Below are 13,336 nucleotides of genomic sequence, written 5' to 3'. Positions count from 1 at the left end.
CAGACAGGACTGGGAAACAGACAGGACAGGGAAACAGGCAGGACAGGGAAACAGACAGGGAAACAGACAGGACAGGGGGAAACAGACAGGACAGGGAAACAGACAGGGAAACAGGCAGGACTGGGAAACAGACAGGACAGGGAAACAGACAGGACAGGGAAACAGACAGGGAAACAGACAGGACAGGGAAACAGACAGGACAGGGAAACAGACAGGGAAACAGACAGGACAGGGGGAAACAGACAGGACAGGGAAACAGACAGGGAAACAGGCAGGACTGGGAAACAGACAGGACAGGGAAACAGACAGGACAGGGAAACAGACAGGGAAACAGACAGGACTGGGAAACAGACAGGACTGGGAAACAGACAGGGAAACAGACAGGGAAACAGACAGGACAGGGAAACAGACAGGACAGGGAAACAGACAGGGAAACAGACAGGACAGGGGGAAACAGACAGGACAGGGAAACAGACAGGGAAACAGGCAGGACTGGGAAACAGACAGGACAGGGAAACAGACAGGACAGGGAAACAGACAGGACAGGGAAACAGACAGGGAAACAGACAGGACAGGGAAACAGACAGGGAAACAGGCAGGACTGGGAAACAGACAGGACTGGGAAACAGACAGGACAGGGAAACAGACAGGACAGGGAAACAGACAGGGAAACAGACAGGACAGGGAAACAGACATGACAGGGAAACAGACAGGACTGGGAAACAGACAGGACTGGGAAACAGACAGGACAGGGAAACAGGCAGGACAGGGAAACAGGCAGGACAGGGAAACAGGCAGGACAGGGACACAGACAGGACAGGGAAACAGGCAGGACAGGGACACAGACAGGACAGGGAAACAGGCAGGACAGGGACACAGACAGGACAGGGAAACAGGCAGGACAGGGACACAGACAGCGGCAGTGTAGCCTAGTGGTTAGAGCGTTGGACTAGTAACCTGAAGGTTGCGAGTTCAAACCCCCGAGCTGACAAGGTACAAATCTGTCGTTCTGCCCCTGAACAGGCAGTTAACCCACTGTTCCTAGGCCGTCATTGGAAATAAGTATTTGTTCTTAACTGACTTGCCTGGTTAAATAAAGGTAAAAAAAACTGGACAGGGAAACAGACAGGACAGGGAAACAGACAGGGAAACAGGCAGGACAGGGAAACAGACAGGGAAACAGACAGGACTGGGAAACAGACAGTTAAAGCCACTGAAGTCTGGCTGCAAATCAGTTGGCGGGCCCACATTTGTTAATCCCTCTCCCTCCATCTTCCTCTCTCCGTCCCTCCCTCTCTCTCTCCTCTTGTGCAGAATGACAAGTCATCAATGCCAGGCCTGAAGTCGACCACCCCCACCCCTCGTAGCGACGCCCCCACCCCAGGCACCTCCACCACTCCTGGGCTGCGGCCCATCCTGGGCAAACCCCCTGGCATGGAGGCTCTAGGTTAGTACTGCATTCTCACTGGCAAGCTCTGTCTGCGTCCCAAAGTTAACCCACCTCCCCATGTAGTGCACTACTTTTAATTAGGCCCATAGAGCTCTGGTCAAAAGTAGTCTTTTACCAGAATGCTAACAAAATTAGCACAAGTTTCGAATGGAGGCAAACTAAATATGATAATGTGCGCAAACAAAAAAGACCGAGATCAGCCCTCTGTAGACTGGCAGAGCAGCCCTCTCTAGACTGGCAGAGCAGCCCTCTCTAGACTGGCAGAGCAGCCCTCTCTAGACTCGCAGAGCAGCCCTCTCTAGACTGGCAGAGCAGCCCTCTCTAGACTGGCAGAGCAGCCCTCTCTAGACTGGCAGAGCAGCCCTCTCTAGACTGGCAGAGCAGCCCTCTCTAGACTGGCAGAGCAGCCCTCTCTAGACTGGCAGATCAGCCCTCTCTAGACTGGCAGATCAGCCCTCTCTAGACTGGCAGAGCAGCCCTCTCTAGACTGGCAGAGCAGCCCTCTCTAGACTGGCAGATCAGCCCTCTCTAGACTGGCAGAGCAGCCCTCTCTAGACTGGCAGAGCAGCCCTCTCTAGACTGGCAGAGCAGCCCTCTCTAGACTGGCAGAGCAGCCCTCTCTAGACTGGCAGAGCAGCCCTCTCTAGACTGGCAGAGCAGCCCTCTCTAGACTGGCAGAGCAGCCCTCTCTAGACTGGCAGAGCAGCCCTCTCTAGACTGGCAGATCAGCCCTCTCTAGACTGGCAGAGCAGCCCTCTCTAGACTGGCAGAGCAGCCCTCTCTAGACTCGCAGAGCAGCCCTCTCTAGACTGGCAGAGCAGCCCTCTCTAGACTCGCAGAGCAGCCCTCTCTAGACTCGCAGAGCAGCCCTCTCTAGACTGGCAGAGCAGCCCTCTCTAGACTGGCAGAGCAGCCCTCTCTAGACTGGCAGAGCAGTCCTCTCTGGAAACCAAGGGCTTAGCTGAATGGTCTCTGTGTTCTGCATCTGTGACTGAGTGTGTGGCTCCTTTGTCTCTCTCTCTCTACTTTGACTGATCTGGCTGTATGTCTTCAGTAATGTCAATTCAATTCAAGGGCTTTATTGGCATGGGAAACATGTGTTAACATTGCCAAAGCAAGTCTCTCTTTCTCTCTCGTTCCTTCTGTTTCACTTTCTCAATTTGTAAAAAAAAAATGTTTTTTATTCCAAATGGTTTATGTCATGACAATAGTGCCTATTTGTTTCGGCATGGAGCCTGTGTGTTCGTGCTGCTGCTCTCACACCCACGAGACTGGCTTCAGGCCTCTCAGGAAGCCAAGGGCTTTGGCTCGCACACTTCTATTTCTTCTGTTGGCTCCCGAGTGGCGCAGCGGTCTCAGGCACTGTATCTCAGTGCAAGAGGTGTCACTATAGTTCCTGGTTCGATTCCAGCCTGTATTGGCCCAGCGTCGTCCGGGTTTGGCCGGTGTCGGCCGTCATTGTAATTAAGAATTTGTTCTTAATTGACTTGCCTAGTTAAATAAAGGTTAAATAAAAGACATCTCTCTGTCTTTGTCCTCTGCTGTGACCTGGGGTGTATTTAATACTGATTGTTCATTTTCAATGTTTTATTTTTTAACTTCAGAACGTTCTCTGAGTTTAACAACTAACCTGTTGCAGACTGGGGGCTTTGTCTAATTCTTCATTAACCAGGGTCTTATAAACTTCTGGGGGCTTTGTCTAATTCTTCATTAACCAGGGTCTTACAAACTTCTGGGAATTTTGTCAAAACTATAGTGACAGTTGAGTTCAACCATTTTGGATAAAAAAAAAAATATTGTGACACATGACAATATATATAATACCAAACATACTGTGTATTCGTAACGTCATCAACAACAACAGTAATGTGATGGTAATTATCCACGACCTCCTCCTCCAACAGCTCTGAGGACTCCCCTGTACCCTCCCTTCGTTATGATGGGTCATTATCCTGAGATGAACGGAGGTCTGACCAGCCCTGGTGTCTACGCGGGACTGCACGTCTCCCCTCAGATGAGCGCTGCCGTTGCAGCTTACGGACGATCGCCCATGGTGAGATATACTGCTGCTGATCACCAGCGTCCCTATCTATCTCGGTGTGGGTTTGTGTGAGTCATCGTAGAGGTTATTATAATGTTGAATCTTTTATTTTTTATTTTTTTTGTAGGTGTTTACTGTAGATAGTCTCGCGTTGCTCAAAATCTCCATACATTACGTTGTTGTCGCGTGTCCTTTTTTGGAGGTGTGGTGAATTTATTTTTTTAGCCAAAACTGTTAGAGTGAGCAGCTGGATTCCAGCAGCTACATTTTAATTGGATCTTTCTCTTTCAACAACCCTCCCACCCACATGCCCGTAGAAGCATTATGTTCTGTTCGTCACTGTTTTACGACCAGATAGGAAACGTTTTGGAAACTTGTTGCGTGTGCTAGTTTGCAACATTGCAGAAAATGGAAGAAAACCTGTAGTAAAAACTATTTATCCAGAAGTTGGTCTATACCCAACATCCTGTTGATGAGGTCTATACCCAATGCCATATTGATGAGGTCTGTACCCAACATCCATCTGATGAGGTCTGTACCCAACGTCATGTTGATGAGGTCTGTACCCAACATCCTGTTGATGAGGTCTGTACCCAACATCCTGTTGATGAGGTCTATACCCAACATCCATCTGATGAGGTCTGTACCCAACATCCTGTTGATGAGGTCTGTACCCAACATCCTGTTGATGAGGTCTATACCCAACATCCAGCTGATGAGGTCTATACCCAACGTCATATTGATGAGGTCTGTACCCAACATCCTGTTGATGAGGTCTATACCCAACATCCATCTGATGAGGTCTGTACCCAATGTCATATTGATGAGGTCTGTACCCAACATCCTGTTGATGAGGTCTATACCCAACGTCCTGTTGATGAGGTCTGTACCCAACATCCTGTTGATGAGGTCTATACCCAACGTCATATTGATGAGGTCTGTACCCAACATCCTGTTGATGAGGTCTATACCCAATGTCATATTGATGAGGTCTGTACCCAACATCCATCTGATGAGGTCCATACCCAATGTCATATTGATGAGGTCTGTACCCAACATCCTGTTGATGAGGTCTATACCCAACATCCATCTGATGAGGTCTGTACCCAACATCCTGTTGATGAGGTCTGTACCCAACATCCTGTTGATGAGGTCTATACCCAACATCCAGCTGATGAGGTCTATACCCAACGTCATATTGATGAGGTCTATACCCAACATCCTGTTGATGAGGTCTGTACCCAACATCCTGTTGATGAGGTCTGTACCCAACATCCTGTTGATGAGGTCTGTACCCAACATCCTGTTGATGAGGTCTATACCCAACATCCATCTGATGAGGTCTGTACCCAATGTCATATTGATGAGGTCTGTACCCAACATCCTGTTGATGAGGTCTATACCCAACGTCCTGTTGATGAGGTCTATACCCAATGTCATATTGATGAGGTCTGTACCCAACATCCATCTGATGAGGTCCATACCCAATGTCATATTGATGAGGTCTGTACCCAACATCCATCTGATGAGGTCCATACCCAATGTCATATTGATGAGGTCTGTACCCAACATCCATCTGATGAGGTCTATACCTAACATCCTGTTGATGAGGTCTGTACCCAACATCCTGTTGATGAGGTCTATACCCAACATCCTGTTGATGAGGTCTGTACCCAACATCCTGTTGATGAGGTCTGTACCCAACATCCATCTGATGAGGTCTATACCCAACATCCATCTGATGAGGTCTGTACCCAACATCCTGTTGATGAGGTCTGTACCCAACTTCCTGTTGATGAGGTCTATACCCAACCTCCAGCTGATGAGGTCTATACCCAACATCCTGTTGATGAGGTCTGTACCCAACATCCTGTTGATGAGGTCTGTACCCAACATCCTGTTGATGAGGTCTGTACCCAACATCCTGTTGATGAGGTCTGTACCCAACATCCTGTTGATGAGGTCTGTACCCAACATCCTGTTGATGAGGTCTATACCCAACATCCTGTTGATGAGGTCTGTACCCAACATCCTGTTGATGAGGTCTGTACCCAACATCCTGTTGATGAGGTCTGTACCCAACATCCTGTTGATGAGGTCTATACCCAATGTCATATTGATGAGGTCTGTACCCAACATCCTGTTGATGAGGTCTATACCCAACGTCATATTGATGAGGTCTGTACCCAACATCCTGTTGATGAGGTCTATACCCAACGTCCTGTTGATGAGGTCTGTACCCAACATCCTGTTGAGGTCCATACCCAATGTCATATTGATGAGGTCTGTACCCAACATCCTGTTGATGAGGTCTATACCCAACATCCTGTTGATGAGGTCTGTACCCAACATCCTGTTGATGAGGTCTGTACCCAACATCCTGTTGATGAGGTCTGTACCCAACGTCATATTGATGAGGTCTATACCCAACATCCTGTTGATGAGGTCTGTACCCAACATCCTGTTGATGAGGTCTGTACCCAACATCCTGTTGATGAGGTCTGTACCCAACATCCTGTTGATGAGGTCTATACCCAACATCCTGTTGATGAGGTCTGTACCCAACATCATATTGATGAGGTCTATACCCAACATCCTGTTGATGAGGTCTATACCCAACATCCTGTTGATGAGGTCTGTACCCAACATCATATTGATGAGGTCTGTACCCAACATCCTGTTGATGAGGTCTGTACCCAACATCCTGTTGATGAGGTCTGTACCCAACGTCATATTGATGAGGTCTGTACCCAACATCCTGTTGATGAGGTCTGTACCCAACGTCATATTGATGAGGTCTTTACCGAACTTCCTGTTGATGAGGTCTATACCCAACCTCCAGCTGATGAGGTCTATACCCAACATCCAACTAATGAGGTCTTATACCCAACTTCCTGTTGATGAGGTCTGTACCCAACATCCTGTTGATGAGGTCTGTACCCAACATCCTGTTGATGAGGTCTATACCCAACATCCATCTGATGAGGTCTGTACCCAACATCCTGTTGATGAGGTCTGTACCCAACATCCTGTTGATGAGGTCTATACCCAACATCCAGCTGATGAGGTCTATACCCAACGTCATATTGATGAGGTCTGTACCCAACATCCTGTTGATGAGGTCTATACCCAACATCCATCTGATGAGGTCTGTACCCAATGTCATATTGATGAGGTCTGTACCCAACATCCTGTTGATGAGGTCTATACCCAACGTCCTGTTGATGAGGTCTGTACCCAACATCCTGTTGATGAGGTCTATACCCAACGTCATATTGATGAGGTCTGTACCCAACATCCTGTTGATGAGGTCTATACCCAATGTCATATTGATGAGGTCTGTACCCAACATCCATCTGATGAGGTCCATACCCAATGTCATATTGATGAGGTCTGTACCCAACATCCTGTTGATGAGGTCTATACCCAACATCCATCTGATGAGGTCTGTACCCAACATCCTGTTGATGAGGTCTGTACCCAACATCCTGTTGATGAGGTCTATACCCAACATCCAGCTGATGAGGTCTATACCCAACGTCATATTGATGAGGTCTATACCCAACATCCTGTTGATGAGGTCTGTACCCAACATCCTGTTGATGAGGTCTGTACCCAACATCCTGTTGATGAGGTCTGTACCCAACATCCTGTTGATGAGGTCTATACCCAACATCCATCTGATGAGGTCTGTACCCAATGTCATATTGATGAGGTCTGTACCCAACATCCTGTTGATGAGGTCTATACCCAACGTCCTGTTGATGAGGTCTGTACCCAACATCCTGTTGATGAGGTCTATACCCAACGTCATATTGATGAGGTCTGTACCCAACATCCTGTTGATGAGGTCTATACCCAATGTCATATTGATGAGGTCTGTACCCAACATCCATCTGATGAGGTCCATACCCAATGTCATATTGATGAGGTCTGTACCCAACATCCATCTGATGAGGTCTATACCTAACATCCTGTTGATGAGGTCTGTACCCAACATCCTGTTGATGAGGTCTATACCCAACATCCTGTTGATGAGGTCTGTACCCAACATCCTGTTGATGAGGTCTGTACCCAACATCCATCTGATGAGGTCTATACCCAACATCCATCTGATGAGGTCTGTACCCAACATCCTGTTGATGAGGTCTGTACCCAACTTCCTGTTGATGAGGTCTATACCCAACCTCCAGCTGATGAGGTCTATACCCAACATCCTGTTGATGAGGTCTGTACCCAACATCCTGTTGATGAGGTCTGTACCCAACATCCTGTTGATGAGGTCTGTACCCAACATCCTGTTGATGAGGTCTGTACCCAACATCCTGTTGATGAGGTCTGTACCCAACATCCTGTTGATGAGGTCTATACCCAACATCCTGTTGATGAGGTCTGTACCCAACATTCTGTTGATGAGGTCTGTACCCAACATCCTGTTGATGAGGTCTGTACCCAACATCCTGTTGATGAGGTCTATACCCAATGTCATATTGATGAGGTCTGTACCCAACATCCTGTTGATGAGGTCTATACCCAACGTCATATTGATGAGGTCTGTACCCAACATCCTGTTGATGAGGTCTATACCCAACGTCCTGTTGATGAGGTCTGTACCCAACATCCTGTTGAGGTCCATACCCAATGTCATATTGATGAGGTCTGTACCCAACATCCTGTTGATGAGGTCTATACCCAACATCCTGTTGATGAGGTCTGTACCCAACATCCTGTTGATGAGGTCTGTACCCAACATCCTGTTGATGAGGTCTGTACCCAACGTCATATTGATGAGGTCTATACCCAACATCCTGTTGATGAGGTCTGTACCCAACATCCTGTTGATGAGGTCTGTACCCAACATCCTGTTGATGAGGTCTGTACCCAACATCCTGTTGATGAGGTCTATACCCAACATCCTGTTGATGAGGTCTGTACCCAACATCATATTGATGAGGTCTATACCCAACATCCTGTTGATGAGGTCTATACCCAACATCCTGTTGATGAGGTCTGTACCCAACATCATATTGATGAGGTCTGTACCCAACATCCTGTTGATGAGGTCTGTACCCAACATCCTGTTGATGAGGTCTGTACCCAACGTCATATTGATGAGGTCTGTACCCAACATCCTGTTGATGAGGTCTGTACCCAACGTCATATTGATGAGGTCTTTACCGAACTTCCTGTTGATGAGGTCTATACCCAACCTCCAGCTGATGAGGTCTATACCCAACATCCAACTAATGAGGTCTTATACCCAACTTCCTGTTGATGAGGTCTGTACCCAACGTCATATTGATGAGGTCTTTACCGAACTTCCTGTTGATGAGGTCTATACCCAACCTCCAGCTAATGAGGTCTATTGCCCATTAGCTCTGCCCAAGCAAGGCATTGTTGGCATGGTTTTGACGTGTTTGCGAGGCGTTACTGATTTAAACAGGGCTTCCACCCATCTCCTTTCTACCATTGACTTCACCAGGCTGTCCATGGAGGGAAGCTTCTCCGCAAGGCTACTCTGTATGTTATGTAAAGAGTATGTTGCGTAGGTTATGTCATGTTGTCCCTGTGTTTGTTCTGTTGCAGGGATTTGATCCTCATCCCCACATGAGACCGGGGCTTCCAGCCAGTCTCACGTCTATATCTGGAGGAAAACCGTGAGTACCATATACACTCTGGGTTCTGCTCTTGGTCTGTCTGTCTGGATCTCTCTCTGAGTACCATATACACTCTGGGTTCTGCTCTTAGTCTGTCTGTCTCTCTGAGTACCATATACACTCTGGGTTTTGCTCTTAGTCTGTCTGTCTCTCTGAGTACCATATACACTCTGGGTTCTGCTCTTAGTCTGTCTGTCTGTCTCTCTCTGAGTACCATATACACTCTGGGTTCTGCTCTTAGTCTGTCTGTCTCTCTGAGTACCATATACACTCTGGGTTCTGCTCTTAGTCTGTCTGTCTGTCTGTCTGAGTACCATATACACTCTGGGTTCTGCTCTTAGTCTGTCTGTCTGGATGTCTCTCTCTGAGTACCATATACACTCTGGGTTCTGCTCTTAGTCTGTCTGTCTCTCTGAGTACCATATACACTCTGGGTTCTGCTCTTAGTCTGTCTGTCTCTCTGAGTACCATATACACTCTGGGTTCTGCTCTTAGTCTGTCTGTCTGTCTGAGTACCATATACACTCTGGGTTCTGCTCTAAGCCTGTCTGTCTCTCTCTGAGTACCATATACACTCTGGGTTCTGCTCTTAGTCTGTCTGTCTCTCTGAGTACCATATACACTCTGGGTTCTACTCTTTGTCTGTCTGGATGTCTCTCTGAGTACCATATACACTCTGGGTTCTGCTCTTAGTCTGTCTGTCTGGATTGTGTGTCTGTCTTTCTGTCTCTGTCTGGCTGGCTGGCTGTCTGTCTGTCTCTCTCTGTCTGGATGGCTCTCTCTCTCTCTGGCTCTCTCTCTCTGGCTGTCTCTCTCTGGCTGTCTCTCTGTCTGGCTGTCTCTCTGTCTGGCTGTCTGTCTGGCTGTCTCTGTTTCTGTCTCTCTCTCTCCCTGTTTGTTTCTCTCTCTCCCTGTCTGTCTCTCTCTCTCTCTCCACGTCTGTCTCTCTCTCTCCCTGTCTGTCGCTCTCTCCCTGTCTGTCGCGCTCTCTCCCTGTCTCTCTCTCCCTCTCCACATCTGTCTCTCTCTTCCTGTCTGTCTCTCTCTCTCCACGTCTGTCTCTATGTCTGTCTCTCTCTCTCCCTGTCTGTCTCTCTCTCTCCACGTCTGTCTCTCTCTCTCCCTGTCTGTCTCTCTCCCTCCCTGTCTGTCTTTCTCTCTCCCTGTCTCTCTCTCTCTCTCCCCCCGTCTGTCTCTCTCCCTCCCTGTCTGTCTCTCTCTCTCCCCATCTGTCTCTCTGTCTCTCTCTCTCCCTGTCTGTCTCTCTCTGTCTGTCTTAGGTAATGTAGGACTGAAGGACCATCTATCTCTTAGACTAACAATCATCAGGGTCATGTTCATTACCGTAACAAAACCTCTTGCAAAGGAAAATTAGTGTTTGTTATTGGATGACTCCAGCTAGTCCCTTCCTTTTTCAGTCCGTTTTCTTCCATTTGGTACCAAATGAACGCCACCCAGCAGTACTAACGAGAGCCCACGTCTCATCTTCCAGAGCCTACTCCTTCCACGTGAGCGCGGACGGCCAGATGCAGCCGGTACCGTTCCCTCCGGACGCCCTGATAGGCCCGGGGATTCCCCGGCACGCCCGGCAGATCAACACGCTGAGCCACGGCGAGGTGGTGTGTGCCGTCACTATATCCAACCCGACCAGACACGTCTACACAGGAGGGAAGGGCTGTGTCAAGATCTGGGACATCAGCCAACCGGGCAGCAAGAGTCCTGTCTCTCAACTAGACTGTCTGGTGAGGACAATATTATACTATATAATACTATATAATACTATGGAATATCTAGGACATCAGCCAACCGGGCAGCAAGAGTCCTGTCTCTCAACTAGACTGTCTGGTGAGGACAATATTATAATATATAATACTATATAATACTATGGAATACTATATAATACTATATTATAATATATAATACTATATAATACTATGGAATACTATATAATACTATATTATAATATATAATACTATATAATACTATGGAATACTATATAATACTATACAATACTATATTTTAATATATAATACTATATAATACTATGGAATACTATATAATACTATATTATACTATATCATAATATATAATACTATATTATAATTTATAATACTATATAATACTATATTATAATATATAATAATATATAATACTATGGAATATCTGGGACATCAGCCAGTCAACAAGAGTCCTGTCTCTCAACTAGACTGTCTGGTGTTTTCTTTGATCTAAGGGTTTTTTGTTTGTGTATGTGATCTTTGAGTGGGAATTGAACCCTTGACCTTAACATGGCTAGTGCCACACCTTAATAACCAATACTACGATGGTAGGAATAAAATTCATGTTCTGTCCTTCCGTCTGTCTCTGCCTGCCTGCCTGCCTGTCTGTCTGTCCGTCCGTCCGTCTGTCCTTCCGTCTGTCCGTCCGTCCGTTCGTCCTTCCGTCTGTCCTTCCGTCTGTCTCTGCCTGCCTGCCTGCCTGCCTGTCTGTCTGTCCGTCCGTCCGTCCGTCTGTCTGTCCTTCCGTCCGTCTGTCCTTCCGTCTGTCCGTCCGTTCGTCCTTCCGTCTGTCCTTCCGTCTGTCTGTCCTTCCGTCCGTTCGTCCTTCCGTCTGTCTGTCCTTCCGTCTGTCTGTCCTTCCGTCTGTCCGTCCGTCTGTCCTTCCGTCCGTTCGTCCTTCCGTCTGTCCTTCCGTCTGTCTGTCCGTCTGTCCTTCCGTCTGTCCGTCCGTCTGTCCGTCCTTCCGTCTGTCCTTCCGTCTGTCCTTCTGTCCGTCCGTCTGTCCATCCTTCCGTCTGTCTGTCTGTCCTTCCGTCTGTCCGTCCGTCCTTCCGTCCGTCCGTCCGTCCAGAACCTCAGGCCGGATCCCTTGACCTGTGGTGTTGTGTATTGATTAGTCTGTTTCCTCTTGTCTACCAGAACAGGGATAACTACATCCGTTCCTGTAAGCTGCTCCCTGACGGTCGTACCCTCATCGTAGGAGGAGAGGCCAGTACTTTAACCATCTGGGACCTGGCCTCCCAGACGCCTCGTATCAAGGCTGAGCTGACGTCCTCCGCCCCGGCCTGCTACGCCCTCGCCATCTCCCCAGATGCCAAGGTCTGTTTCTCCTGTTGCAGCGATGGGAACATCGCCGTCTGGGACCTACACAACCAGACTCTCGTCAGGTAGGAGAAGATGAGATGGCTGGGGATGTGTTTGTGGCTTCTACTGGTATGTGGGAGTTTCTGAGCGCATCGAATTCAATGTTTATTGGTCACGGACTTGCAGGTGCAACTTAATGTTTGTGTTTCTAGCTCCAACAGTGCAGTAATAATACCTAGCAGTAAAGAAAAACAATATACAAAAAAAAAATCTGTTATGTGTATAAGTTATTCATGACTAGAATACAGCTACAGTTGACATAGTTTGAGTCAATTGGAGGTGTACCTGTGGATGTATTTCAAGGCCTACCTTCCAACTCAGTGCCTCTTTGCTTGACATCATGGGAAAATCAAAAGAAATCAGCCAAGACCTCAAAAACAAAATTGTGGACCTACACGAGTCTGGTTCATCTTTGGGAGCAATTTCCAAACGCCTGAAGGTACCACGTTCATCTGTACAAACAATAATACGCAAGTATAAACACCACGGGATCATGCAGCCGTCATACCGCTTAGGAAGGAGACGCGTTCTGTCTCCGAGAGATGAAAAGTACAAATCAATCCCAGAACAACAGCAAAGGACCTTGTGAAGATGCTGGAGGAAACAGGTACAAAAGTATCTATATCCACAGTAAAACGAGTCCTATATCGACAAGGAAGAAGCCACTGCTCCAAAACCACCATAAATAAAGCCAGACTACGGTTTGCAACTGCACATGGGGACAAAGATCGTACTTTTTGGAGAAATGTCCTCTGGTCTGATGAAACAAAAAAGAACTGTTTGGCCATAATGACCATCGTTATGTTTGGAGGAAAAAGGGGGAGGCTTGCAAGCCGAAGAAAACCATCCCAACCGTGAAGCACGGGGGTGGCAGCATCAAGTTGTGGGGGTGCTTTGCTGCAGGAGGGACTGGTGATCTTCACAAAATAGACGACATCATGAGGAAGGGAACATTTTCTGGATATATTGAAGCAAAATCTCAAGACATCAGTCAGGAAGTTAAAGCTTGGTTACAAATGGGTCTTCCAAATGGACAATGACCCCA

The 13,336-nt window shown here is 47.5% G+C and overlaps 1 protein-coding gene across 1 annotated transcript in view; it reads left to right on the top strand.

Annotated features, from left to right (window-relative positions):
- Positions 1-13,336, top strand: part of tle3a (TLE family member 3, transcriptional corepressor a) — a 166,954-nt gene that overhangs the window by 143,039 nt on the left and 10,579 nt on the right. Inside the window, exons 13-17 of the mRNA XM_064990196.1 lie at positions 1,315-1,447; positions 3,355-3,503; positions 9,078-9,148; positions 10,641-10,890; positions 12,067-12,314. Coding sequence (XP_064846268.1) covers positions 1,315-1,447; positions 3,355-3,503; positions 9,078-9,148; positions 10,641-10,890; positions 12,067-12,314 — 851 coding nt within the window. The remainder of the gene's footprint in view (positions 1-1,314; positions 1,448-3,354; positions 3,504-9,077; positions 9,149-10,640; positions 10,891-12,066; positions 12,315-13,336) is intronic.

This window comes from Oncorhynchus masou, chromosome 15 (genome assembly GCF_036934945.1).
Source record: "Oncorhynchus masou masou isolate Uvic2021 chromosome 15, UVic_Omas_1.1, whole genome shotgun sequence".
NCBI lineage: Eukaryota > Metazoa > Chordata > Actinopteri > Salmoniformes > Salmonidae > Oncorhynchus > Oncorhynchus masou.
Note: the sequence above shows the minus strand (reverse complement) of the source record. Positions and strands in the feature narration are given on the sequence as shown.